Below are 27,414 nucleotides of genomic sequence, written 5' to 3'. Positions count from 1 at the left end.
ATTCTGATAGATGTGAGGTGATAGCTCATTGTGGTTTTATCATTGCCCTGATTAGTGATGTCGAACATATTTCCCTATGTCTGTTGGCCATCTTTCCTCTTGGGAAAAATGCCTATTCGGGCCCTCTGCTCATTTTTTAATAGATTGTTTAGATTTTTTGGTGAAAAATTGTATGTTTTTAAGTATATTTTGTATATTAACTCTTTATCAGATATATCATTTATGAATATATTCTCTCATTCAGTAGGTTGTCTTTTTGTTTTGATAATTGTTTCCTTTGCTGTGCAAAAACTTATTAGTTTGATGTAGTCCTATTTGTTTGTTTTTTCTTTTGTTTTTCTTGCTTGGGGAGACATATCCAAAAAGATGTTGCTAAGAGTGATATCAAAGAGTTTACTGCCTATGTTTTCTTCTAGGAGTTTTATGGTTTCAGGTCTTATATTTAAGTCTTTAATCCATTCTGAGTTTATTTTTGTATATGCTATAAGAAAGTGGTCTAGCTTAATTAATTAATTAATTTATTTTGCATGTATTGGTCCAGCTTTGTCAGCACCACATATTGAAGAGACTGTCTTTAGCCCATTGCATATCCTTCTGACAATTTATTTCTGGGCTCTTTATTCTATTTCATTGGCCTATATATTTGTTTTTATGCCAGTATCATACTGTTTTGATTATTGTCGCTACTACAAAGTTAGTAGGGTCAAAAAAAAGTATCAAACTCAATTCAAACTACAATAAATAGTTAGAAGAAACACAACACAAACAAATCTAAAATATGACATCAATAACATAAAACATGAAGGGGAGAGTAAAAATGTAGTCTTTATAGAATATATTGCAACTTAAATGCCTATCAACTTAAAATAGACTGCTGTAGGTAAAGAATGATATACAAAAACCTAGGATAACCACAAATCAAAAACTTAGAAAAGGTATACAAGGGAGAAAGAGAAAGGAACCTAAACAAAAGATTAAGGAAAAACAGCAAACTATGAAGGAAGAGATCAAGAGAATAAGAAAGACGATCTCTTAGAGAGGACTTCTGAGAAGAGCATTAAAACATTTGAAATTAACCCGTTTTAGCAGGTGGATGTATGTGGGCTGGTTGGATTTGTAAGTCTAGAAGCAGGGCCGACATCTTTGTATCACAGACTATTTATATGCCTCTGCATCGCAGAGGATTTTCATGGCATATAAATGATAAGTAACACACTAGCAATATTTTCATTGGTGTGTTTGGAAGCTTTATGTTCAGAGGAGTTGTCTTAGGAATCTCATGACAAAAAAACAAGATAACATTACCTGGATTTTATTATATCCTAGGAAGAGTTTCTCTAGTTTTACCAAAGGTTGTAATTTGCTCAGCTCTCGTAGTCTGTTTTCTTCCAGGTGAAGTGCCAACAAAGAGCTTGGTTTGGCAAAGGCACTGTCATTAAACGCTCTGATGCGGTTATGGTCCACTACCAATTCCTGAAGGACAACTAAGTTGTCAAGCCCTTCAACTTGACTGATTTCATTCCCTAAAAAAGATAAGTCATATGTGAAGTGAGCCTTAGAATATTGCACTTTCTAGGGCTATAGAATATTCCCCTAGAGAATGCAATATTCCATACCTATAGAATATTGTATTTACCTTATTTATGCAGATAACCCAGGAAAAACCCATTTGTAATTACTAAATATTTTGTCAATGAATCTGTTTTTAAGTATATGTTGATGCCTATATTTGCTTAATAAAAAAGAATGATATATCAGTTTTTAATAAAAAAGACTTACACATTAATGCTGTTGCTACTCACCCTGTAGAAAGAGGAATTTTAAATTTCTTAGTCTGTTTAGCTGTAGCTGAATTAAATTACAAATTCCATTGTAGCCCAAATGAAGAACTTCTAAACTGTGCATTATTGGGGGTAAATTTTCAGTGCTTGTTGTATCTCTGAAACACACATTTAAGTTCGATCCCATAAACTTAATTTCAAACCAGCTGTATCATAAAAAGACAGATTGGTATGTACTTACTATAAGTTAAAGCTAAAAAAAGAAAATTAGTGCATTTATTAAAACATTGAAATTAAACTGTAATATGTCTCTTTATATTTTATATAATAACAATTTTTATTCTTTAAAAATATTTTTTTATGGAAAGAACAAAAGTATAGAAAGAGTTACTTAAAATGAAAATAAGAGTGAGTATAGTCAGCCAGGATAAAGAAAAAAAAATGCATACAGATTGGAAAGGATTAAGTAAAACTGTCTTTATTCTCAGATGATGTAATCTTGTATTTAGAAAATCCCAGGGATCCACCAAAAACCATTGTTGCACCAATAAATGAATTCAGCAAGATCATAGATAAAAGATTAATATACGAAAATCATTTAAATTTCTATATCTAAGAAATAAACTGATAATGAAATTAAGAATTCTATTTATAAGAGTATAAAAAAGAATTATTCAGAAAAAATTTAACAAAAATTTTTTAAAAGTATAAAATGAAAATTACAAATCATTACTGAGATAAATTAAAGAAGATCTACCTAAGTGGAGAACATCCATGTTTGTGAATTAGAAGACTCAGTTTTAATAAGACGGTAGTTCTCCTCAAATCAATCAATAGATTCAATGCAATCTTTATCAAAATCCCATCAGGCCTTTCTTCCACTCCCAGAAAATCTCTATCCAATCCTAACAAATGTAAGGAAATGCAAAGAACCCAGAAAATTCAAAACAATCCTTAAAAAGAACAAAGTTGGAGGGCTTATAATCCTTGATTTCAAAAGTTATAAAGCTGTAGGAATCAAACTAGTCTTGTACTGGCAAAAGGACAGACACATAGATCAATGGAATAGAATTAAGAGTCCAGAAATAAACTTTTACATTGATTGTCAATTGATTTTCAATGAAGGTACCGGGGCAATTCAGTGGGGGAAAGGATAGTATTTTACATGGTGCTGGGACAAATAGATACCTGCAATCAAAAAAGATGAATTTAGACTTCACATTTCACCTAACAACATACCCAGAAATTAACTCAAAATGGTTCGTAGCCCTAAATAAGTGAAAAAACATGAAACTTTGAAGAAAACTTATGAGAAAAATCTTTGCGACCTTAGGTTACGCAGAGTTCTTAGGTGAAACTTTGAAGAAAACTTATGAGAAAAATCTTTGCGACCTTAGGTTACGCAGAGTTCTTAGGTACAACACCAAAAATCACAATCTGTTAGACAAAAAGTTGATAAATTGGACTTTATCAAAATTAAATTTTTTTTAAAAAAGACACTTTAAAAAATAAAAAGCCACATATTGAGAGAAAATACTTGTAAATCATTTATTTCAGGGCTTATGTCTAGAATATTTAAAGAACTCAATAATAGAAAGCCAAACAAACTAAAAAATAAGCAAAAGATTTAAACAGTTCACCAAAGAAGATATAATAATGGCAAATAAGCATATGAAAAGTTGCTCAACAACATTAACTATGAGGGAATGCAAATTAAAACGATGATGGGCTGTTATTTCAGAACCACCAGAGTGGCTGTAATCAAAAAGACAATAACAAGTGTTGGTGAGGACTCAGAGAAATTAAAGCGCTTATAAAGTATTCTTGGTAATGCAAAATGGTATAACCGCTTTGGAAAATAGTTTGGCAGTTTCTTAAAAAGTTAAACATTAAGTTACCATAAACCCAGCACTTTTAGTCCTATGTATCTACCCAAGAGAAATGAAAGTATAAGTACACAAAAATACTTCTATATGAATTTATAGCAGCATTATTCATACTGGCCCCCAAATGGAAACAATATAAATGTCCCTCAACTGGTGAATGGATAAACATAATGTGACATATCCATACAAGGGAATACCCAACATATTCAGGAGTAAAAAGGAATGAACTACTACTACATGCTATAACATGGATGAACCTCAAAAACATTATGCCAAATGTAAGAAGTTAGATGCAAAAGATCATATATTATATGATTCCATTTATATGAAATAACTAGAAAACACAACTCTATAGAAAGTGGAGTAGTGGTATCCTGGAGCTAGAAGTAGGAAAAGGAATTGACTGCAAATAAACCTGAAGGATCTTTTTGGATTGTAATGGAAATATTCTAAAACTGTATTGTAGTAATAGTTGTACAACTCTATGAATTTAATAAAAATTAATACACTTACATGAGTGAAAATAGTATGTAAACTGTACTTCAATAAAGCTGTTAAAAATAGACATGAATAGTCCACAGTAAAAAGGATGTGTATAAATGAAATGTTCATTGCAAAACAGCCTGAAACTGAAGACAACTCAAATGTTCATCAGGAATAAATGGACAAACAACTTGTCATGCAGTCTCTGTAATGGACTACTACTCAGCAATAAAATGAATTACTGACACTTGCAACAACATAGATTCCAGACACAAGATTACTTACTATATGGGCTTATGAAATTCTAGAAAAAAGCAAAATTTAGAGTGATAGAAAGTAGATCAGTAATTGTTGCCAGTAACCACCAGGAAGTGGGGAAGGGGATTGCAAAGAGAGACAGGAAAATTTTTGAAATGGGAATAGTTTGTACCTTGATTGAAGAATGGTTACATGGTGAATATATTTGTCAAAATTCATTAAACTGTACATTTAAATTGGTGAGTTTTATTATATATGCCTAATACTTCAAAAAGGTGGTAAAAACACAAGGAATGTTCTTCATTGGGAAAACTGTAATGAAAGTGTTCCGATTTAGATACACACACACACACACACACACACTCATATATATTTATGCTCTACCAAAAATATGTAGGAAGATAGGAGGTATGTCCTCATCTTTTTAATAAAGTATCTTTTCCATTGCTGCTGGGACATTAAATAACCAGATAAACTTAAATTAAGTCCCTGCTCCTAGATTAGAAGTTCTTTTGTGGGGCAATTAAGATATTCTAGAATTAGGTGGTCTTAATGGTGGCATAACTTTGTGGGTATACTAAAATAATCACTGAATCGTATATACAGGATGAATATTATGGTATGTACATTATATCTCTTAAAAAAACACCAGGTCATTAAATGTACAAGGTTTTTTGTTTTCTTTTTTTTTTACATATAGGTATGAAATGGAGGAATTGAGAAAAGCAATCACAAAGGAGTATTCTGAGTATCTTTTTACTTGTGAAGTTGATTTTTGGAATGTAATTATTAAATAACTATTAAAGTAAGCTAAATGTATGTTACTGCTATCATTAATGTGACTGCTTTTAAAATTCCCATCCAAAATTATTTATAATTGTAAAAAAAAAAAAAAAAAGAATAGTACCTATTTATTTTTGAAGTTCCTTGCTGTCCATAGCCACTTGAAGGCACTTTTTGGTAGAGTAGCTGTCTGTTGGTCAAGTGAGTCTGAGGCTTTAGTCTGGGAATGATTGATTCAATATGATTATAGTTGAGGCATAAGACCTAAAGATAGAATAGCTTATTAATTAGACATTAAAATATGAATGCTACTATGTGTGTGTGTGTGTATTTGGTTTGAGATCAGGAACATTTTAAAAACTATTAACATGGTTGGACTATACAACATAATTGAATAACATCAGTGTTAAAAATGACAGATTTTTATACCACACATTGGATTTGGCTTCAATGTTTTTTATTTATTTTTTTTATTATCTGACATGCTGCAAAATTATAACATTTCAAACAAAATAATGGAGACCCTAGAAAGCTGCTCAACTTTCCCCATCTGCACTCCTGACTTCTCTGAGCCTGATTTAAATGAAATAACTCTTTAATTGGAGAAATTGCTATTTCTCTATGTTTAAAATGCCTTAGTAGATGATTCAAAGCTATGGGAGAGAAAGCAATGAAGCCGCTTTGAGAATCATAGTGTCCTTCAACTTCATACCATATCCATTCAATATAGAGGCAGCCTTCTTTCCCATCTCCTACTGCAGAGTAAGATCTACTCCTTATAAGACAATCACATAAGACTGAGGTCAACCAAAATAACTTTGGAAATTAATACTTTTTCTTGCTTGGCCAAAAAAAAAAAATTAGGAATAATGTGTTTAATAACACAAAAATACATTTTAATCCAAAGTAGATTATAGCTTGCATTGAAAAATATGAAAGAAAATTTGTGACTCACCTTCACATTAGGCAGATAGATTAATCCACTGAATGAGGTAAGATTATTGTTTTGTAGATTCACATTACACACATTTCTAAATTGGTCAACTGGAATCAAATCCACAGTTCTGAATTTAGACAAAGTAAATACAGTTATAATTTTAATAGGAAACTTATGTAGGTGAATAGCCTCATGTACAATGCCAAAGGCATTTAAAAAAATCTCATCTGACAAATGCTATGAAAAAGAATTGCCTTAATTAAAATGTATGGGTCAAATAATCAGATAAATAGATTTATTTTGGAGGGGGCATTATGTAAGAAAATGACATAGAATTTGATTGCTTTAAAAACATCTTTAAACAAAAACTATCATAAAAGAAATTTTAAAAATAAATGCCTCCAATTTCTTTATAAATTCACATGTTCATGAAATTATAGTGAAACTGATATGGTAAATCATAAGATTTTCAGCTTCTAAACTGCAGAGGATATATGGGAAATAGGTTATTTTTGAAATGCCAGGAAGGAGATAGGAATGGGAAAATCAAATGAGGTCTTTGAAAATAGAGTTTTCTGTGGAATATACTGAAAACTTTTACAGCATTCCATGTTGTCAAGATGTTTTGGTAATGAGACAGAATGCTTGGTTTCTAGTCCATAGCTTTACAACTGTTCCACCTTTCTTTGAGCCATGATAGAGAAGAGCATAAAGCAAAATCACTTTGCCCTTAACTACTTCTTTAAACAAATTCTAAACCCTGAAGTTACAATTATGACATACTTTTATCCATTAACAAGTCATTCGTTCATTCAATATATTTTCATTAGTATTTCCTAGGTGCAGCCACTGTGTTTAGAAAGGCTATAGTAAATGTGAAAAGACACTGTCTCTGCCCTCAAGAAGTGGGATCCAGAAAAAATAAATAAAGAAGGAAAATTGCTATAATAGAGTCAGGTAAAATGGCATTTTAGGGAAAGAAAAACCTATTGGGGAAGTCAGAAATGACTTCCCAGGGGAGAAAGATATTGAAATGAGACTTGGAGAATTTATTAGGCATTTGTTAGGCAAATTAGAAAAGAAAGCTCTAGACAGTGAAGAAGGCATAAACAAAGGTAGAAACATGAAACGGCATCTTGTGATTGAGATTAAGGAACTAGGATAGTTTAGCATTTCTAAAGTATAGAGCTATAGGGCAGTAAAGGCAAGGATTTCAAGAGATAAAAATAGGTAATTAAAGGGTTTTCTGTGCTATACGCAAAGACATTAAATTTTATTATGTAGACAATGGAAAGCCACTGAACGATGGCTTGAGAAGGGAAGTAATCTGATAAAACTTGCATCTTAGAAGACAGTATGGATAATAGATGGACTTACAAGGCAGGTTATATAAAACAAGAAACCAAAAACGTCACCAATAAAGTTTCTCAAATAGTTCACTTCCCAACCTAGGCTAGTGGCAATGACTATGGAAAGAAGAGGGGAATTACAAGACATACTAAAGATACTCTTTAGAACATAGTGATTAATGTTCTTAGGAGAGTAATAACTCCTAGATTTTTGGCTTGGGCAACAACAAGTAGATGAATATTCAAGTGAGGAGCCTAGGTTTAGGCTAAATTTGGGGACCATTGTCATGGCTAAATATTTCGCCTGTGATGAGTGCAAAGTAAGAAAAAGGAGAGAAAAGGATTTACTTATCAGGACAGTGAGGGCATTCACGAGAATAACATTAGAGGAATGATGGCAGTGGAAGCCAGATTGCATTGATTAGAGCAATATTATGTGAGCAGCAAAAGAGAGAAATACAAAGTCTTAGAAAGAGATTGATAACATTTTTAATGTGTGTGATAATAAAGATTCTTAAAATATTTCCAAGGTGGTAATGTTAATATGAGATTTTGAAGTACACTAGATAATTTTCTGAATTATTGGTTATATTTGGATAAGATGTATAAAGTATAAACCTTAGAAAGATGATAATAATTACATATTTAATTATAATGTCAAAAAGCATATAAAATGATTGTACCTGATGGATGATGAAGTCCAGTTTAGTTCTTGCATTTGGACAAAGTTTGAATGTCCTTGCCGTTCTGCAATCATGTCAGAAGTAAGTCTGCCACCAAACAAATCTTTTGCATACTCAGTCTCTTGTGGTTCCTATATGTGAGGACATTTAAAAAGTGATGGCCTCTCTTACAGATGACTAAATACCATTAATTTTTTGGTTCCAGGTCAAAATGGAGTGGAATCATTTATCCCTATTCCTTCTACTAAGTACAACCAAAAGCCCTGCACGTTATATATAAAATAAACACAAGGAGACTGAAAGGTGTAGAGAAGTAGGCAGACCAGCTAGGGACCTTGGGACCTGAGGAATGACACTATGGTGAGTTCCCTGGTGTGTCATTGTGATTTATAATAAGAAATATATGTATTTGGTCTTCATCCAGTGTTCCTGGCCTGGCCATGTGATCAGGCAGGAGAGCAATGGAAACCTAGCCTATTAACGGGATGCTCATATGGGGCATGGCCCTATGAGGGGTACATTAAAGTAGGACATGATGCCCATCAGAGCTCCCTTCCAGGTTTGGAAGGTGAGTGGAATTGACAAGCAGATGTACCCATATGCTTAGTTAATGTGGCCACCTGGGTCTGTGAAACTGGGGACATTGGGAGACTATAGCAATGCAGAGATGGGCAGAATCTGGACATATTCCTCTTGTACTCTCTGAGGCACAAAATACCAGTATGACTGCTTGCCAGCAAAAGAGTCAGAGACTGCAGATGGCCAAGTGGCACATTGCCCTAGGGAGAAAGCCCTGAACATAGCTGGCAAGTCAAACAGATGCTGGTAGTGCTGGGGGACTACAAATGGGTCTTGACAGGAATAGATATTGACTCTGACTGGGTTTTGCTTACCCAGTGGTAAAAGCAAATGCTCAGAGTGCTGTAAAAGAACTGGAACAGAAGCTACGGCAACAGTTGGGACAACTGACTATTACTTCTTCAGACCAAGGAACACACTTGACAGCCCATAGTGTCCAACAATAGGCAGAAAGGTACCCTCCTCAGGTAATAGTTTGACAGAGAATTGGAATTGGCAGTTGAAACACTGGTTGTCTAAAACAGATAAAATCAGGAAGGGCTGACTTACACACTTTCATGAGAATGCCTACACTCAATGTAAACATGAGTAGGGCTAAAGACATGTCCTCACTGGATAGATTTTTCTGTTTTCCTGGTGGATCTTGGAAATGGGGTGGGAAGGAGGCTGGTATGACTATATAAGTCTTGCTAAGGGAGGATGATGCTGGTGTAACCACTATACTTTTTTTTCTTTTGCATATCACCTCAGTTTTTTTCTATATGATGCAGTGGTCCTATGACCACGGCTGTAACCTCAAGTGCTGGAAAGGGGGATGGTGCCTAAGCAATGAAACCATGACTGTGTTTTTAAATGTTGTTCCTAAGGGCCTGATAGGATTTTTCCTTTACTCTACCTGGGAAAATTAGGGTTAATAGTGAATGTAGCTGTAGTGCCTGGTGGCAAAAGTAACCCACTAGTTCTGCCCCTATAAAATCTTACTGTATTTGAATGGGAGTGAACAAAGTGGGGTTATTTGCTAGACTAGTATTGGTGTCTGCAATCAAGACCAGCACAGTGGCCGAACCTACTGTCCCTTCCACAGGTGGAAAAGTTTGGATATAAATGGAGAGGAGAATTAGTAGTTATGGGTAAAGGAATTAATAAATAGGTTATATAATGAAGAAAATTTAATATTACATTCACCTCAGAAGAGGCTCAGAACAAGAGGTGATATTGTCTCTTAGCTCAGTTATATCAGATACCTGAAAAGGTGTCTGAGATCACTCCTGCTTTTGAAACCTGAAAAAGTCTCCAGTAAGAAACCTGCAAATCTGAGTGGTCTTACCCTGGGAGATATTTTCATTTGATTATGGACTACATAATGACTGAATAGAATTATAATAATATGCCAGGATCTTTTAAATTTTATAATAATTTTGATGTAAAGGATCTGTGTCAAAGACCAGGGGGTGGACTGATATTGTGATTTGTAATAAGAAATATGTATTAGGTCTTCCTCCACTATTCCTGGCACATAGCTCTTAAACCCTTTTAATTTCCGATATGAAAGCCAGAGGAGCAGAGGAGCATCTTGTTATAATATTTGGTCTTTTGTCATAGGTTCCTGAAATAGTTCCAGAGCCATAAAGGTGAAAATGTCTTGTTATTCATAACAAACTCTTTTAAACCACATTTGAGTTTATGTTAACAAGGTGGCTTTGGGAAAGTCCCTAAGAATAGGGGCTGGTTGCCAGGGGAACCAACTGTAATTAGAGGGTTGAAATTTTCATCTTACCCTCTAACCTCCAGGGAAGAGAGAAAGGCTAGAGGTTGAATCGATCATCAATAGCCAAATTTGCTTAGCTGCCTTCATTTGGAAATGTCTTAACTTCCTCTTCATTTCTGAATGATATTTCTCTGGATATAGGATTCAAGGCTGACAATTTCTTTCCATGGTGAGGAACCATGGAAACCAGAAGAATGTGGCACAGCATTCTCTGAATGAGAACCACAATGTTCTCTGGTTTCCATGATTTCTGATGAGAAATCTGCAGTAATTCAAATTGTTTTCCTCTTACAGATAAGATTTCATTTCTCTCTTGCTGCTCAAGATTTTTTCTGTCTTTAGTTTTCAGAAAATTGATTATGATTACAATTATGTGTCTTGGCATAAATTTAGGGGGTTGCTCTTTTGGGGTTTGCTCAGCCTTTTGAATCTGCACTCCCATCCTCAAAAGGCAGTGTGATAATACGTCCGTAGAGCCTTGGAGATAGTGAGGTCCGGCCGTCCAGGTTTTACCATTAAAGTCATGTCACTTGGAATAAGTCATATATTTTTTCTATCCTGTTCCATAAACTATGCTCTTTATTTTTTAGACATTGAATTCAGTGGGTACAAATGTAGGCAGCATCTTTCCTCCTCTGCCACCCCAATTTAGACAATTAAGAATTGGCCAGATGAGAAAATTTTAAAACTCAGGACTAAAATATGCTTTGGAGGCCTAGATATTAATAAGCATAGTAAGTTTGGATATCACACTTGAGAAAAAGCAATGTTCAAAAGGATTATGGCCTATGATATGTGAACATGCAGCATGGACTAAACACTATGATTCATAAAACAACTTACAATTGAGATTCCATCCAATGCTTTCAGTTCTGGGAGATGAAATATTACAAACAACCGGTAGTTTTCTTGATTCCATACAATAATGTTTCCATACAGGTCTAGAATGACCAAGTTACATAAACCCTGGGTAATAAAAATACATACATTTCAAGTGACATATACTAGTGATGGTTAAGAGTTTATCCATCCTTGAATTTTAATATTTGAATTGTCCTATCATTTCATAGCGTTCTGAGTACTTTTAAGTCTACTGTTTAGTGTAAGGGTTACCCTTTCAGACCATTAAGGTCTAATTTTGTATAATATTTCAGTGGTCTGTGTCATATGATCAGAATCCTTTTTAGGATGCTAGTAGTAAATGTTTTATCTATTCATGGTAAAGACTTGGAGGGAATTTTGCTAAGTTTAAAAACAGTATACCTTGTTTATGGAATAAAGTCCTATTAAATGGCATGTATGTGTGTATACAGATATAACAAGAATGAAAAACACTGCCTTCTGATGAGGGATAGAACTGGAGTGCTTCTGAGAGAGTAGCAAAATTCATATTAAGGGAAAATATGCCTTCTTATCAGACGAGACATTGTGATGAACCTTGTTGTGAAAGAAGGGTCCTGAGTAGATTTGGATGGGTGAAGTTAAGACAAGAGGGAGTAAATCTACTCCGCATCATAATGTGAAATCATTTACTTTGTTGCTGCTATCATTGATTAGGCTGCCTCTGTAGCTTTAGAAGTAGTTATATTGAAGGAGTAGGATAGGGAGAAAGCCGAACTTAAGGAAAGACAGGAAATGGACATACATTTCTTGTAGGAGATAATATCCTAAAAATATTGTATGAGCAAAAGGAAAGAGGCCATGGCGAGAGTTCCAGTGGTAGGAAATGGCCATGAACTTTAGAAACAATGAAGTCACATATCGCATTTGAAGTGAATTCTTATTCTGCACTGTAGTAAACTTCCATTTTATTCAAACCTTCAGTAAAGCCTGTTATACAGTAGCCTTGAATTAGTGGTTTCTTTGGGAGAATTAAAGAGAGCAAAGCTAGGCAAAGTTGACCAGAAAAGGTTGGAGCCACCAGTAAGAACCAGTAAGTAAGTGAGAGATAATCAAGAACTGCTCCGAGAACAGGAAATGTTAAAGAATCTTACTCTCCACCAGTTTTGGGAATCCTTAGAAATAACAAGGAAGGCACTAGTTAGGGGGAAGGAAACTTGGGTTATTTTATTTGAGTAATAAAAAGAAATATACCCTAGGCGGTTATGAACCTGGGGTCATTATGGTTACACATAAATATGTTTGTACGTATACATAAATTGAACACAAATCCATTTTAATAAACTTTGTTAGTCTTGACTTTTATTTTCGTCTTTGCATTTTTCTATATTTTCCAAATCCTGTATAGTGAACATTCATTACGTTCATGGTAGAAACAAACAGTAAATATTCTAAAAATAAAAACATTACCCCAGATAGTCACCTTTAAATTGTAGATCTCCTGATTGAGAGCAATATAGTTATTGCTTATGTATAATTCAATTAGAGTAAAAGCTTTTTGTAAACCACTCAATGAAGTGATTTTGTTGTTCTCAAGAGAAAGGGAGTGGAGATGAAGCATGTTATCAAAAGTATGCTTTTCCAAACCAGTGAGAAGATTATTATTTATGCTGAGGCGGGTTAATTTAGTCAGCTTGGAAATGCCTAGAAAAATAAGCAAATTTAAGAAAACATTTAGACTGCACTAAAAGATAATTTAAAAATAACTGGCTGGTTATTTTACTATTTCTCTTTTTCTAAGGCAGGTGGTTTTACAGACTCTATAATATTAACTATCATTGTTTTTCCTTTTATTTAAGAAGGATACACTGTGTATAAAGTCCCAGCTAACATATTAAATTCCAATTTTGGATTTCTAAGTAGACTCATTCTTTTTAGATATTAAGGAAAGGTATTATGTAGAAAATACTAAATTTCACTTTTAAATAACTTTCAAATGATATAATTAAGATTATCACCATCACAGTAACACAAAGCTCTACACAAAGCAAAAAATAATCATTAACCCTCATTTTAAAAAAAGAGAAAGAAACTAGATAGAGTATAACACTCTGGAAAATATATTTCTCATTGTGGCATCATTTATATTATAAATAACTATTTAGTCTAATTCTACCTTTGTATGATTAAAAGTACTCTAAGACAGTACTTTAAAAAATGCCACCTTTCACCACAACCTAACCCCTGTGTATATTATATACTATAGGTACTGTATAAGTGTAGATAGGAAGGTACAAGTGAAAGGTAACTTTAAAGTTAGAGTGGTTTCAAATGTTTCACTACTAGATTTGGGACCATAAATAATTTATGTAAAATTATGTAACCTCTGAGCCTAATTTTCTTTATCCATAAAATGGTCATACTGAAATCTGCTTCTAAGGGGTTATGAAATTAAATGGAATGATATTTGAAAAACATCAGTTACAGCTTTTGGCAAGTAATTTATCTTTAATAAATTTTATCCATGCTTCCCTTTCATGGGACTATCAATGGGACTATTATGGGACGATGCAATATTGAAAGTAAATTGATCTGGGGCAAGTTAAGATAAAACCACCAAAGCAAAAATCCTTAAATGGATTTTAAACCCGTCTATGTCTGGGAAAAAGAAGAGAAATATCTGTTAAAGTTTAGTGGGGTACCTATCTTTTCTGAAAAGTGGGTTTAAGAAAAATACAGGTTGGAGAATTCTTCCCTTCACTGGGCTTATGGAAGGGAATAAAAAGGAACTAAGGTCATCAATCGTGTATACAAAGCAAAACAAACACCTTTTGTATAGGATTAGAAGACTAGCAATGGTTCTCAACACAAGTGCCTAAGCCACCCCTAGGTTTTCTCAACTTAAATCTACAGAGAAACCTACAAATGTGAATATTCAATAAGTATCTCAAGTGATTCTTATGATCAAGCAAGTTTAAAATAAAGTATAACAAATGTTATACATGCTGTTTTAAAAGATATGAATAGTATAAATTCTCTTTTCCAGTCATGATTTCCAATTCTTACCTTCTGTCCTTGCCAAGGGCAACCTGTTACTAAAATGCACATCCGGAAATATTCTATGTTCAGAAAATTTATGTATGTTTGTATTTATCTGCACATACTCAGACATTAGTAAAGCTGCTGAATTTTACTTGTATGCGGATCCATATAAAAGGTTATAGAATACACTTAATTTTCAATTTCTAGTGAATAAAATTTTCATTTTGTTAGTCTTCAAATTTCCAAATATAACCTTAATTCCATATTTTGAATAATGAACTGGGCTCTTTTATCTTTTTTAAAAAAACTTCATTCATCCATTCAGGTTTTCAATTCTACAGATATTAATTACTGCCTAGTTTGTAATGTGCTAAATTTGGTAATAGATGGTAAACATTGGCACAGAGGAGAGGAAAGGGGAGGAGGAGGAGGTAAAAGTCAGCTACCTGGGCTCATTATATACAGCAGGTGGTCACAGATCCCACTAACAGGTGTTTAAAATACTCTGCTCCAAACCTTCTCAGGACTTCTCTAGAGATTTTCCTCTTCAGAAATTCTATCCTCAATGTTATTAATTTTTTGCTCTTATCAATTAGATGTTCTTATTTTAAACTTTCAATTTCTCAAACACCTCACCTTCTATTTTTGAGATGCAGTTTCCATCTAATGTGAGCTCTTCCAAGTTAACACAGGATTCCAAGCCTTCCATTTTCGTGAGATTATTGTTGTTGAATGATGCCCATTTCAAATTTTTCAATTTTTCTAAATTTGTGATTTCAAAGAGATGTTGTCCATCTAAATTTAAGGCAGTTATCTGTAGAATAATTCATATTGTATGTTATTTCTGAATTTCATCAATAAATTCAATGTTACAAGATAAAAAGACTGATGAAATAACTCAAATGAGGTAAGTAACATTAAAGGAATTCCTTCGCAATAAAGATATTGAGAAGCTCTTAGTTTACAAAAATGTAAACTCCTAAAAGAATGTAACTCCGAGAAGGAGTTATCTGGTAAGTGGACACTATGCTATGCCAGCCAGATTCCCACTGCAGTGAAGGACTTGTCCCAGCTGCTGAGAGTGCTGTTGGCAGAAAGCCCTCAGCTGTCAGCCCCTTCAGGGACTGCCTTGGCAGCAGTGAGCTGTGTCACGCTGTATCCCATGTTGGCCCACATCCAATAATGGAGGGATATTTAGGCCTGGCCATCTTAGCCCGACTTGGGACAAATTTAAAGGGCCATTCTAATTCTAGAACTTCCTGTGGGGTCAGCCAAGTCTGTCACTGGACATGCATCTCTACATCTTTTGTAATAAAAATAATGCCTCTAACATCTTCCATTTTCAAGGTTCAGCTTCTCTTAACCAAGTTTCTATCTTCGGCAAGAGGTATGTGGGTGCTTTACGCAGCAAGAAGCTGCTGGTGCTCCATAATCTTTTCCCTTATCCTTGGTTGAATTCTGACTAGTTCTGCTATTCCCTTACCCGGATTCTTGATCCCTTTTACCTTGTTACCCAAACTTTGGCTTGATCTCTGGCTCTGAGCTTCAAAGTTTGCTTGCTTTTGATATATTATCGAAATCTACCCTATGGTTTTGTAGTGTACCTTTATCCCAAATCTCCAATTCTGTGGTGACCACCATTAAGGCTTAGCCCCCATGATGTAACTATATACAACTGGACCTCCCTATTTGGTTTTAATTTGGCTCTTCCAATTGTTGGCCCCTTATTCTTCTGTGCCTTCTTTAGGATATACAGACTAAAGCTGACTAAAAATCAACTGAAATTAAATTTTATATTAAGTTTATTAGAATTAGTTTTTACCTTCAAGTACCAGTTTCCATTCATAACTGGATGTGGTCCTAACTTTGAAATCTGTGTCAGAATTTTGGCAGAAGGCCAGGTACTAAGTATCCGTGGTCTCTCCTCTTTAGTGCTAGAATGTTGTAAGAGAGATAACTAACAAAATAAAAAACACATAATGAATAAAGGAAATAGCATGTAGAAGTTCATTTATACATAGTTAAAAGTATTGTTTCCTACATGAGTGACCCAATTACCCAATGAGTAATTTTAAAATATGATGTTTGCTTTTCCTTAAAATGTTTTCAAAATCTAGGTAAACTTGAAATTATGTACCTCACTCTTTTTTGTTTTAGCAGATATTTAACCATTATAAAATAATATTAAAATTGTGAAAAGATGACTGTAATACAAACACCCATATAATCCAGCCATGAAACCAGATTAAGAGCTAAAATATTCCTACTACCCTAGAAGTTCCCTGTGTACCGCATCCTAATCACTCATCTCAGGTGCAACAATCTCAAATTTTGTATCTACCATTTGTTTGCTTTCTTTATTAACCTGTTTGTGTCCATAAACAATATATCGTTTAGTCTGCACATATTTGAATTTTATATAAATTGAATAATATGTATGTACTCTTCTATAACTTGCTTATTTGCTCAACGTTATATTCATGAGATTCATCTATGCTGTTACATGTAGCTGTGGATCATTCAAATGTCATTGCTATATAATATTTCCTTATCAATTCTCCCGTTAATGAACATTGGGGCTGACTTCAGTTTTTTGCTATTTTAAGTACTGCTGTCATGAATATTATTGTGCTCCTGGTGCATACATGCTAGAGTTTCCTTAGAGTATATACAGCTTGTGGTATTGTAGGGTTGTTTATATTCAGCTTTACTACATAATGCTAAATTGTTTTCCAAAGAGGTCGTGACCAGTTGTAACAGTTATATTAGATCTTCGCTAAAACTCGATATTGTCAGGCTTAAATTTTTTGCCAATTCGTGGCTGTAAATTAGTAGATCATTTCAGTTTTAATGTTCATTTTCTTGAATACTAACATGGTGGGGCATCTTTTCCTAAGTTATTTGGCTATCCTGATTCCCTCTCCAATAAAGTGTTTTTAAAATCTTTTGCCCATTTTTCTGTTTGATTTGTTATCTTTTTCCTGATATATTCTAGATATACAAAGAATATCTTTTGTCAGCTAGATGTGTTGCGAATTTCTTTTCCTACTATGTAGCTTATCTTTTCATTTTCTTCATGGTGTGCCTTTTGAGGAACAGATGCATTAACATAGACAAATCTAATCTTTTATGCACTTTGTTTCTTATGTAATAATTGTTCCCTCATTCAAGGTCATAATGATAATCTGATATTTTCTTCAAAAACACATTTAGTTTTTCCTTTTGTAGTGAAGTTTTTAATGCATATGTCCCAGTGCCTTTAACTGACTAGCCTCCCTGATCTGTAAAGGCAGCTCTGCTCTTTATCAAGTTTCCATGTATGTATGGGTCCAATTGGGTCTTTATATTCTGTTCTGTTGGTCTATTTGTCTAAACCTGGGCCAATTCCACATTGTCATATAGGATTTTGGTAAGTTTTGATTTCTGGTAGGGTAAATCCCCAAATCTTCTTCAAGAATTATATTTTTATAACAAAAAGGTTTCTTTCCTTATTTTTGAATAGATCCAAAATTAAACATTACATTGTTTAAAGAATTAAAATTTAAAGACCCTACAAAAAATAAATAGCTACATAACTAGAGTAAATATATTTAGGATGCTGAAGCTACTTTGGCCAAACCATAGCATTATTAATCTGGAGAATACAGCTATTTCTTCTCTCTCAAGTTAATAGATTTTGTTTTTGTTAGCTAAACACAAATAATATCAATACTAGGTAGATATTTTACTAAATGTTTTCACAAGGTCTCTAAGCTTATCTTATCTACAGAAAGTTGCTTATTTACATGTAGGCTCTACAAAGGGCTCTGGTGAATTCAGGTCGACTAGGAAAAAAACAGTTACCCTAAAGGTTTTTTTGGGGCAATGTGCAGGGATGAGAACCCATACAACCAGTTGATATTTAAATGTGATACATTTAAACAACAAAAAAATTCAAGTGATATAACTGTTATATATTAATTGATTTTTTTAAATTAACATGCTAAGAAGATACAAAATCTTAACAAAATAAGAGTATGGGAAATATTATTTGTGTATGCTAAATAGCACAAGAATATTAAAAATCCAACCTGAGTAATCTTTGTTCCAGTAATAAATTTCATAGCTGCTATTGTTTCTTCTTCAGAAATTTGTTGTCCATCTAAATGAGTAAGAGTCTTTAATCTGCCAATAACACTGAGCCTTAATGTGGCTGGCTTGAGAAAAATAACAAAAGTTAATTTTTACAAAATATTACATATGTTATGGCATGAAAAGGAGTGCTTCTTTATTCCTTCCCATATAATTCAAAATTATGCATCTCCTATTACTATGTATGTAAAAATAAAGACTTAACTTAATTCTTTAAATAATAGTTAAAATTAAATGATATTTAGTAATCAATCCATTTTGTTTGGAGGTGGATGGTTCTGCCCTTATGAAGGGGAGAAATCATGTGAGCTGTTGCAAAGTGACTGTGGCGAAAGTGACTGATAAACAACTGCATTCCTCCTTTTTATTTAGATCAGCAGTTAACTGAGTCAGCTCCATGTATGATTCAGTACAGATCTTCAAACCTTGACATCTCATTTGGCAACAGGGAGACAGCTGTATTGTGATCATTCAGAAAGTCTGCTTTGGCAAAAGAAAACTATCCTTCAATCTTATGGAGCAAAATGGAAGAAATATAATATAAACAGTAATAAGGCCACTTTAATAGGACCATACTTTAGTCCCCTTTTAAAATGTCAAACACAATCTTGTATACATTTTTGAAAAGCAAGGAAAGGAGAATTCTTGAAATTATAAATTTGTGGCTTATTTTAAATACTTGGAAATATCCTTAAATATAATAGTTGAATACTAAAATTTCTTAGCAAAAACCTACCTATTTTTTGATGAGAAAAAAGTGTTCAATCAAATTTACTTTTATAGTAGAACATAGACTATAATCCAGGTTTATCAGGGAAGGTGAAACATTCGTTCCCTCATTAAGAGTAGGTTTCTTTCATTATATTCTATTATTCTTGGTTTCTATACCTCATTACAATAGGGTTCTAGCACACTGAGTTACATATATTCTCTGAAGTTTTTCAAATGGCAATGACATTTAATACTCTTAAAGCCATAATACTCTCAAACTATTAGAGATTACAAAAAAGTCTGATATGAAATTCTAGCCTTTTTATAGTTAACATTTGCTTCATTTGATCACTGCACTAAATTCAACTTATAAAATACTTAAAAGAAATTCTAGTAAAACAAAGATAATTTGTCTATTTCTGGCTATTAATGAAGAATAGTGAGAAAGTGGCTTTGAAATAAAAATAGTTTTTTGATTTTTTATAAACATGTCTGTTGCATACCTTTTGCCATGGATTATGTCGAATATCAAGAGAGAGAAGGCTTGTAGTATGTTTGCATAACATATTTATTTCATCACCAGATTTTTTCAGTTGATTCCAACTCAAGTCTAAGTGTTTCAGTTTCATTAGACCTCTAAATCCCTCAAGGGTTATCACATGGTTATGACTTGCATCCAAATATTCAAGGTTATACTGCAATACATACAAATAGGAGAGATGATGAAAGGATCATGGTTTATATTTACATAGTTCTTTTTCTCTATGATTCTCTAAGTATTTTATATGCTTTTTAGTAATCCTTACAGAAAATCTTGACAGTCGTTATATTGCAATAATGGTTACAACATATGTATTCTTCTAAAGAGCTACAGGAGTTTTATTTTAGTCATTCTCTCTTAAGTCTCACTTTATTCTTGTAACAGAGAGTGGCATTATTTGTTTTCATAGAAGAGAAGGCAAAGAGAAACTGGGAAGATAATTTGTCCTAAACAGACAAGGAATTACACTTTTTAAAATTTAGGCTCCTGGCTTATACTGTTGAACCCACAGCATGGTTTAAAAAAAGTTCATCTTCAGAGGGAAAAACTAAACCTATTCTATAATTTTCTTATCCAAAAGTGCATGATTTTTAACAATTTTTAAAAATCATTAAAGTAACACATATTCTTTGTTGGAAATTTAGGAAATATAGTAAATAAATACAAAGAAAAAATAGAAAACACATAATTCTATTGCTCAGAAAGAACCACTGAAAACATTGTTTAATTATATGTATGTATACTTTCTTATATTAAACAAATTGTATTACATAGACTTTTGAATCCTTTTAACATGTTCACATATCATTAAATGTTCTTTAAAATGATTTTCATGATTGCATAATATTCTAATATGTGAATGACTGGGATTGTTTTAAACATTTTTTCTGTGGACATTTATGTGTCTTCTAATTGTTGGCAACATTGCAACGAATGTCCATGATCATGATACTTTAACTGAGACCCTGATATTTTTTCAGAAAAGGTCTTTTAGAAATAGGATTACTGGTTTTAAGGATTTCTGTATTTTTAAGACTCTTGATAAATACTGCCAAATACTTTTCAAGGAAGTTTGTATCATTTTTTTCTTCCAAAAGTAGAATATAAGAATGCCCATTTCTTTAAATATCTAGTAATCCACCTGCCTTATTTTAATTTACACTGTTTATTACTAGTGAAGTCAAACATCTTACCATTTGTTTATATTAGTCATTTTCAAACCACTTATATATATATGAGGTCACAATTACAAACATAATATATCCATTAAATTAATAATTTTATTTTACTTTAATTTCAAAAGGACAGTTCTTACCAAGTGGTATACATCATCTAAACAAGTAAATTCATTAAAGCTGATAATAAGTTTTCGAAGTCCTGTTAACTTGGAGAGCTCTCTCAATTTACTCAAGCTGTTTCCATGTAGATTCAGACTCTGAAGTAAAATAAAATACAAATTAAAAAATAAGACAGATTACATTGTATACCAGTTTTTTAAAAATATTAACACAGAACCAATGAGAAATTCTAATGTATGATTCTTAGAAGGTATTATTTATAATAGCATCATTGGATATGGTTCTTGATTAATTTGTTTTTCCACTTTGTCTAAATTTATCAATAACTGGCATGAAATTCTTTTTAGAAAATAGTTAAATGCATTATTAAGATATTTATCAGGGAAGACCTATTTCTCAGGCTAGCCACTGAACAATGTAGACCGAAAAAATTTGGGGTATTAGCTAGGACACCTCACAAGAGAGAGAGGATGGCAAGGATATACCTTGACTGCAGGAAACTGTATGAGGACACTGAACTAAGAAAGAAAGGCTGATTGAGGCTATTAAAGTAGGAGGGCAGAATGTCAAGGCAGGAGGCGGAAGAGTGTCTAAGACAATTTTTATATCAGAATTTAGACCAGAATTTCTCTGCCCATTTGATCCTGGGCTATATAAAAATGAATGTTATTACATTTTATATTTAGGGGACCCCTGATGGCTACATATTTTTCTGTCCTTAAGCCACACTATTGTGAATGGTATCAAGTGAAGATTATATTTATGTATAATCTGCAAAATAAACAATGGCACAAGAAAATGTATTAATTGACCAAAGTATTCACAAGAAATGGGTATTATGATAAATTCAGGTGTCTACCTCCCAATCCTCTTTACTCACCATCACCATCTAATACCTCTATTATACTGTGGACATAACTAAATTCTTGGTAGGGAGGAACAACTAAATGTCAAGTAGTTGTCAAAAATTAGCTAAAATTTAAAGAAGGGCCAGTGTATGCAGACTAGTTTATTCTTCTGGTCACATGCAGGTATCATCCATGATAAATTCTACAGACACCTCACACTTAACATGACCATAGCTGAATTCATCATCTTCCCTTTTTTTGTGCTTGGTAGTCGATGTTTTCAATCCTGATTAAGAATCTTAGTGTCTAAGTTCATACTATTGTTTGTCCTTTGGATTACCACAGTAGTTCCTACTGGATTTCCATGCCACTGGTCTGACTTCAGTTAAATCTAACCACAAGCTACCAAAGTTAGGGTCTTTAAAAGCAGAGAGCCTGTTCCTTAACAAAAACAATAAAAAATTTGTTTTTTATATCAGAATTTAGACCAGATTTTAAAATCCATCTAAAATCCATCCTAATGTAGCTATAACCTACTCTTCCAGCCACAGCTTCATGTTCCTTCCTGTATTCCAATCTACACCTCTACCTTCTACCATCGCACACCCTATGTTCTAATCACACTGAATTTCTTAGTGTTCCTGAAGATACCAGGCTCTTTCAAAACCATGTTCCTATATGTAGTCTTTCCTCTGCCTAGAAGACATAACTAAATTTCTCATATCCTTCAAAAATACACTCAAAATCCACCTCTTTCTGTGGAACTCTCCCAGTAACACCAAGTTTCCTATAGTTGTTAACACATCTGTCTCCTCTACTAAATTGATGTCCTTGGTGCAGGAAAAACAATTTATTTCCAACCTCCAATACTTATCTCATTGCCTAAAATATAGAAAATTCCAGTAAATGCTAGAATAAATCAGTGCAAAAGCCAGGCTATAACTAACAGCTCTAATTTTTGGTATTTAATTATGCTATAAGAATATAAAATTGTTTGTTACATACTCTGGGCTTTTATTTATATGTATTTCATTTATTTTTATGGATGTCACCATAAACTCAATCTAGTGGGGAAGACTAAAATGAAAATAAGAGGTATGTACCTGAATTTCTCCTATAGTAATGGAGCAAAGAAAGGAAAACAAAGAATGTGATATCTAAATATTCTTGAAATATCTAGTATTCTTACTAGAGCCCTAGAAAGCTTGTTGGCTTTTAAGCAGTATAGGCAAATTTAAGATGAAAAACAAAAAACAAAAAACAAAAACAAACCCTCCATTCTTATGCTATGGTTCTTGATTAAATTAATACAGTCAGGTGGAGGTCACAAGCAGGTCCAAGTATTCTGAAGTCTTAGTCTCCTCCCTGTTTTTCATCTTACAAACCAAAATAATAAAAAAGGGCCTACCTTCTGTTCTGTTTTTTCTGTTTTTTTTTCTTTTACTTTTATTTAATCCCTTTATATCTATAGAAATACATGTGTGTGGAAGCTCAATCTAATCAGAGCACATTCATTTATTAAATTTTTCATTGTTAAGGCTTTATCATCAAAAATTTATTACTCAAATACGAAATCTTGACAATACAGTGCAAAAACAATAATTTTTCCATACTGTCAGCTTAAAGGTTGCTCCTGTAATCACTGTACGGCACACTGACGATAAACATGGTGATATTGCCATTATGTTATGAAGGTTCCCTTTTTCTCTAATAAAAACTGGCTAAGATAAGGACTTAATCTTCTTGACTTGAAGATTTAGTGGATGGTGACAATGCAATTTTGCCAAAGCAATCTGATAAATTTCTTTAAAAAGATGTTTTCTGAATATTTTCAGAAGCAGACTTAAAACTATTCACCTCACTATTTCAAAAGTATTTTTGTATTCTTTCTGTTTTACGAGGTCACTTGAGAAAAAATTGTCAATAAATAATGGATCTAGAAATGTTACAGTGGAGCCATGTAATTGACTTTCAAGGTAACAAAAATTATTTCTAAATTTTTATCTATATCTCGGCTTTCAGTGATGAGATACAGATAAACACAGAAAGATAGTGTTGTGTAAGAATAACTTGAATTTGCAAGTATTCTTATCAATTTATCAATCAGATATCAATTTACTTATTACTTCTGCAGGTTCAAGCAAACAACCCACTTTCTCTGTGATAATCACTTGTTGTTTGCAAAGACAATCTTTTTTTAAATAAGTAGCTAGTGAGTATCACTGTGTGCCAGGTATTGTGGTAGATAATGGCAGAGATGATGCTAGTCTATATAGTGTTTATGAGTAAATTAGAAAAAAGCTTCCTTTCTTCAAGACACTTTCATTTCCAGCTTATAGATAATTGTCACAATATGCTAAGTTTTGTTAGTATGAGAAATTTTGCCAAAAGTTTTCAGGAAATTGTTATAGTAAATGTACTATTTTATGATTTAAAAGGTACCCCTTAGATGTGGCCCTCTTGCACAATGCACACTTCACAGTCTTATATTGTTGCCCTGGTGTTGGTGTTGGAAAGGCCATAATAGCCTTTGCCCCTATAGAATTTATAGTTTCAGAGGGATACCCAGCATATAACAAAGGAATCTGACCTAGACTCAGAGGTATGAGTAGATTTTAATGCTTAAGTATAGATCTAAAAGATGTGTGGGAGTTAATCAGGAGAAGGGGGATAGGGGAGAACATTTCATGCAGAAAGACTATCAAGTACAGAGGCTCTAGGTTGGCTGCAAACAGGAGGCATTTCAGAAATAAGAGGGAGAATGAGCACAGAGAGCTAAAGAAAAAGTAATATGAAGAGCATGGTAGGCCAGGGACCTAGCCATGCAAAACCTTATAGGCTTAAGGACTTTGGTTTTATTTTTAAAGCCATGAAAAATCATTTGAAGATTTCAAGTAGAAGTGGTGAGAGGTGACAAAGGTGACATGATCAGATTTATGTTTTGAAAAGATTACTTTAGCTTCAACATGAAAATCAAAGTTGGCCACTCAAAGTAGAAGAAGGATAGGGCCTCTGTTGCCTAGCTCTAGGGAGGCACCCCTCACTTTATATTGAGTTATATTCAATTATATAGTGAATGACATACAAAGAGTACATTAACAATGCATATTAATATAATGTGTATGGTGGCCCCTGGAGTTGTGCAATGTTGTGATGGTAGAGGGAGGCCAGTTAGAAGGCTATAGCAGGAATCTTGGTTAGGGATAAAGGAAGTTTGGGTAGAATGGTAGAGTTCAAATGGACAGATCTGAGAGTCAAGGTAGGGACATAGACTTCCTGTTTCAATAGAATTACCTCAGTGTAAACAAAGTCATTTTAGTAAGTTAACTCAAATTCTATTGATTAATTTTGTAAAGATAAAGCTCCCATATTCTATGTTGATTAATCCTGAAAACTGATTAAAAACTTATCTATTTTCATCTTAATCATTTAAGGAAAGTTTATTTGTTATTGAGGAATAAAATCTCTTGCAAATTAGAAGGCTAACTCTAGACCTACACTGTCCTGTATGGTAGCCACTAGCTACAGATAGCTATTGAGCAGTTGAAATGTGGCTAGTCTGAATTGGGATGTGCTGTTAAATGAAAAATATATTCCAGAATTCAAAGATTTATTATGAAGCTACCTGATTAATGAATCTTAATGTCAATTGCATTAACTAAAATATATTAAAATTAATCTTGCCTTTTAATTTTTTCAAAACTTTCTTTAATGTGACTGATAAAAAATTTTAAATTACATATGTATTTATATTATATTACTATCAAACAACACTGATCTAGTCTGCATAGAAGGAAAGGGTGGACTAGATGCCTGGAATCATCAGAGAGGTGATTTAGTAGCTTTAGATTTCATATGATAGATTCTGATTCCAAATTAGTTTCCTGTCCCAAAATTTTATTTCTCATAATACTTACCACAATATGACAGTAAATGCTAGTCTTGGCAAGGGAAAGTATCGTTCTATCATCCAAACTAATAAGTTTGGGTCTAGGTTTGATTCTGGGGTCCATTTTTATAACTTCATCATCAAATTTCAAATCCTGGGACAATACTGATCCTTCTGAATTTTTTTTGCTTTCTTCTAGAATAATGTTGTTGAATGAAGAAAATAAAGAGTGAGGCTTGACCTAAAAAAATTATTAAAAATATTGAAACTTTGGTTGCTGTATTTATCATTTGAACAAGAAACAGGCTATGTAGAAAAAATTAAGTTTTTTCAGTTACATAGGAATATCTATGATGATCATATCACATTAGGAAATCTATGAGAATAGATTAAAATTGTAGGCTAAGAATGAGTATATTCATCCTTTCCCACTGAATATTCCTTAACACTGGCAAAAGATAATTTAAAAATATTTTATAACAGTGAAGAGGGCACCAACAAAAGACTTAACACTGTGACACATAAATCAGAAGACACAGAATTGACAGAAAAATAGGAGCAGAAATGTAACCTTTTGCTAAAACATAAACAGGAGGTAACCACTCTGAAGAGCAGATCCAAAGAAACCTGGTATTCAGAGTGAACAAATAAAACAGCAGAAAGATGTCGTAATTATGTAATCAGGTAATTAGGTAATTATGGTAAGAACTGTGGAGGGATAAGCAAGAATAACATGAACAAACAGAAATGGCTCTAAAAAAAAAAAAACCTCCAAAATGGTACATAAGAGAATTTTTTAAGATCTGTGAGACTAAAACATCTATCATAAAGCATCTACTATAGAAAAAATAGGGTTAAAACTTCAAAGTCAAATTAAAAACTATTAATGAAATATGTTCAATAAATTATGAGAAAAATCAAACAGATATGGCAGCAGATCAAATTGCAATGTGGAAGCTAATATTGAGGAAATCTTCCAGAACATAGAAGTTTTTAAATGGAGATGTAAAAAATGAAATAAAAATTATAAGACATGGAGGATCAATTCATAACATCCAATGTTTTTAACTAATGAATATTTTAGGGGGCTTGAAGAGACTAAAAAAGAAGAAATAATTAAGGAAGAGAAAAAAACTTCCCAGAAGTGAAGAAAAAACTCAATCATGAGATCAAAAGAGCTCATGAAGTTGCAAGCAGAAGAATGATGCAGCTAATGTCTTTCTTGACACCACCGAACAGTCACGACAGTCAGGAACTGCCCACCTCTCGACTTCTTATTATTTAAGTTATTCTATTTACTATTTGTCTGGGTGTCTATGTCTTTTGCTGTAAGCATACTTGGCTGATAGAGTCCCATTCATAAGAACCATAAAATATAAGTGCTCAGAACTATACTTAACAAGAAATGTTTAAGACTTATGTAAATAAAACTGTAAGACACGACTTGAGTAAATGGAATAACTTATGTTCCTGGATGAGAGGCCCAATACCACACAGTATTTAGTTTGCTGTAAATTAAGTTTTAAATTCAGTTCAATCTCAATCAAATCTTAATAGAATTTTAAAATAGAACTTAATAAACTGATTCTAAATTTTATTTGGAAAAG

General features: G+C 33.0%; 1 protein-coding gene across 1 annotated transcript in view; it reads right to left on the bottom strand.

The window, feature by feature from the left end:
* LRRC9 (leucine rich repeat containing 9) overlaps nt 1–27,414 on the bottom strand; it is a 74,450-nt gene that overhangs the window by 14,372 nt on the left and 32,664 nt on the right. Inside the window, exons 19-31 of the mRNA XM_036217859.1 lie at nt 25,836–26,048; nt 21,088–21,207; nt 19,735–19,926; nt 18,460–18,585; nt 16,212–16,346; nt 15,026–15,203; nt 12,831–13,051; nt 11,351–11,473; nt 8,161–8,291; nt 6,147–6,255; nt 5,316–5,455; nt 1,803–1,987; nt 1,306–1,523 (exon numbers count right to left, since the gene is read on the bottom strand). Coding sequence (XP_036073752.1) covers nt 1,306–1,523; nt 1,803–1,987; nt 5,316–5,455; nt 6,147–6,255; nt 8,161–8,291; nt 11,351–11,473; nt 12,831–13,051; nt 15,026–15,203; nt 16,212–16,346; nt 18,460–18,585; nt 19,735–19,926; nt 21,088–21,207; nt 25,836–26,048 — 2,091 coding nt within the window. The remainder of the gene's footprint in view (nt 1–1,305; nt 1,524–1,802; nt 1,988–5,315; nt 5,456–6,146; nt 6,256–8,160; nt 8,292–11,350; nt 11,474–12,830; nt 13,052–15,025; nt 15,204–16,211; nt 16,347–18,459; nt 18,586–19,734; nt 19,927–21,087; nt 21,208–25,835; nt 26,049–27,414) is intronic.

This window comes from Rousettus aegyptiacus, unplaced genomic scaffold, assembly GCF_014176215.1.
Source record: "Rousettus aegyptiacus isolate mRouAeg1 unplaced genomic scaffold, mRouAeg1.p scaffold_m13_p_3, whole genome shotgun sequence".
NCBI lineage: Eukaryota > Metazoa > Chordata > Mammalia > Chiroptera > Pteropodidae > Rousettus > Rousettus aegyptiacus.
The sequence above is the reverse complement of the archived record's forward strand: the minus strand, read 5'-3'. Positions and strand labels throughout refer to the sequence as shown.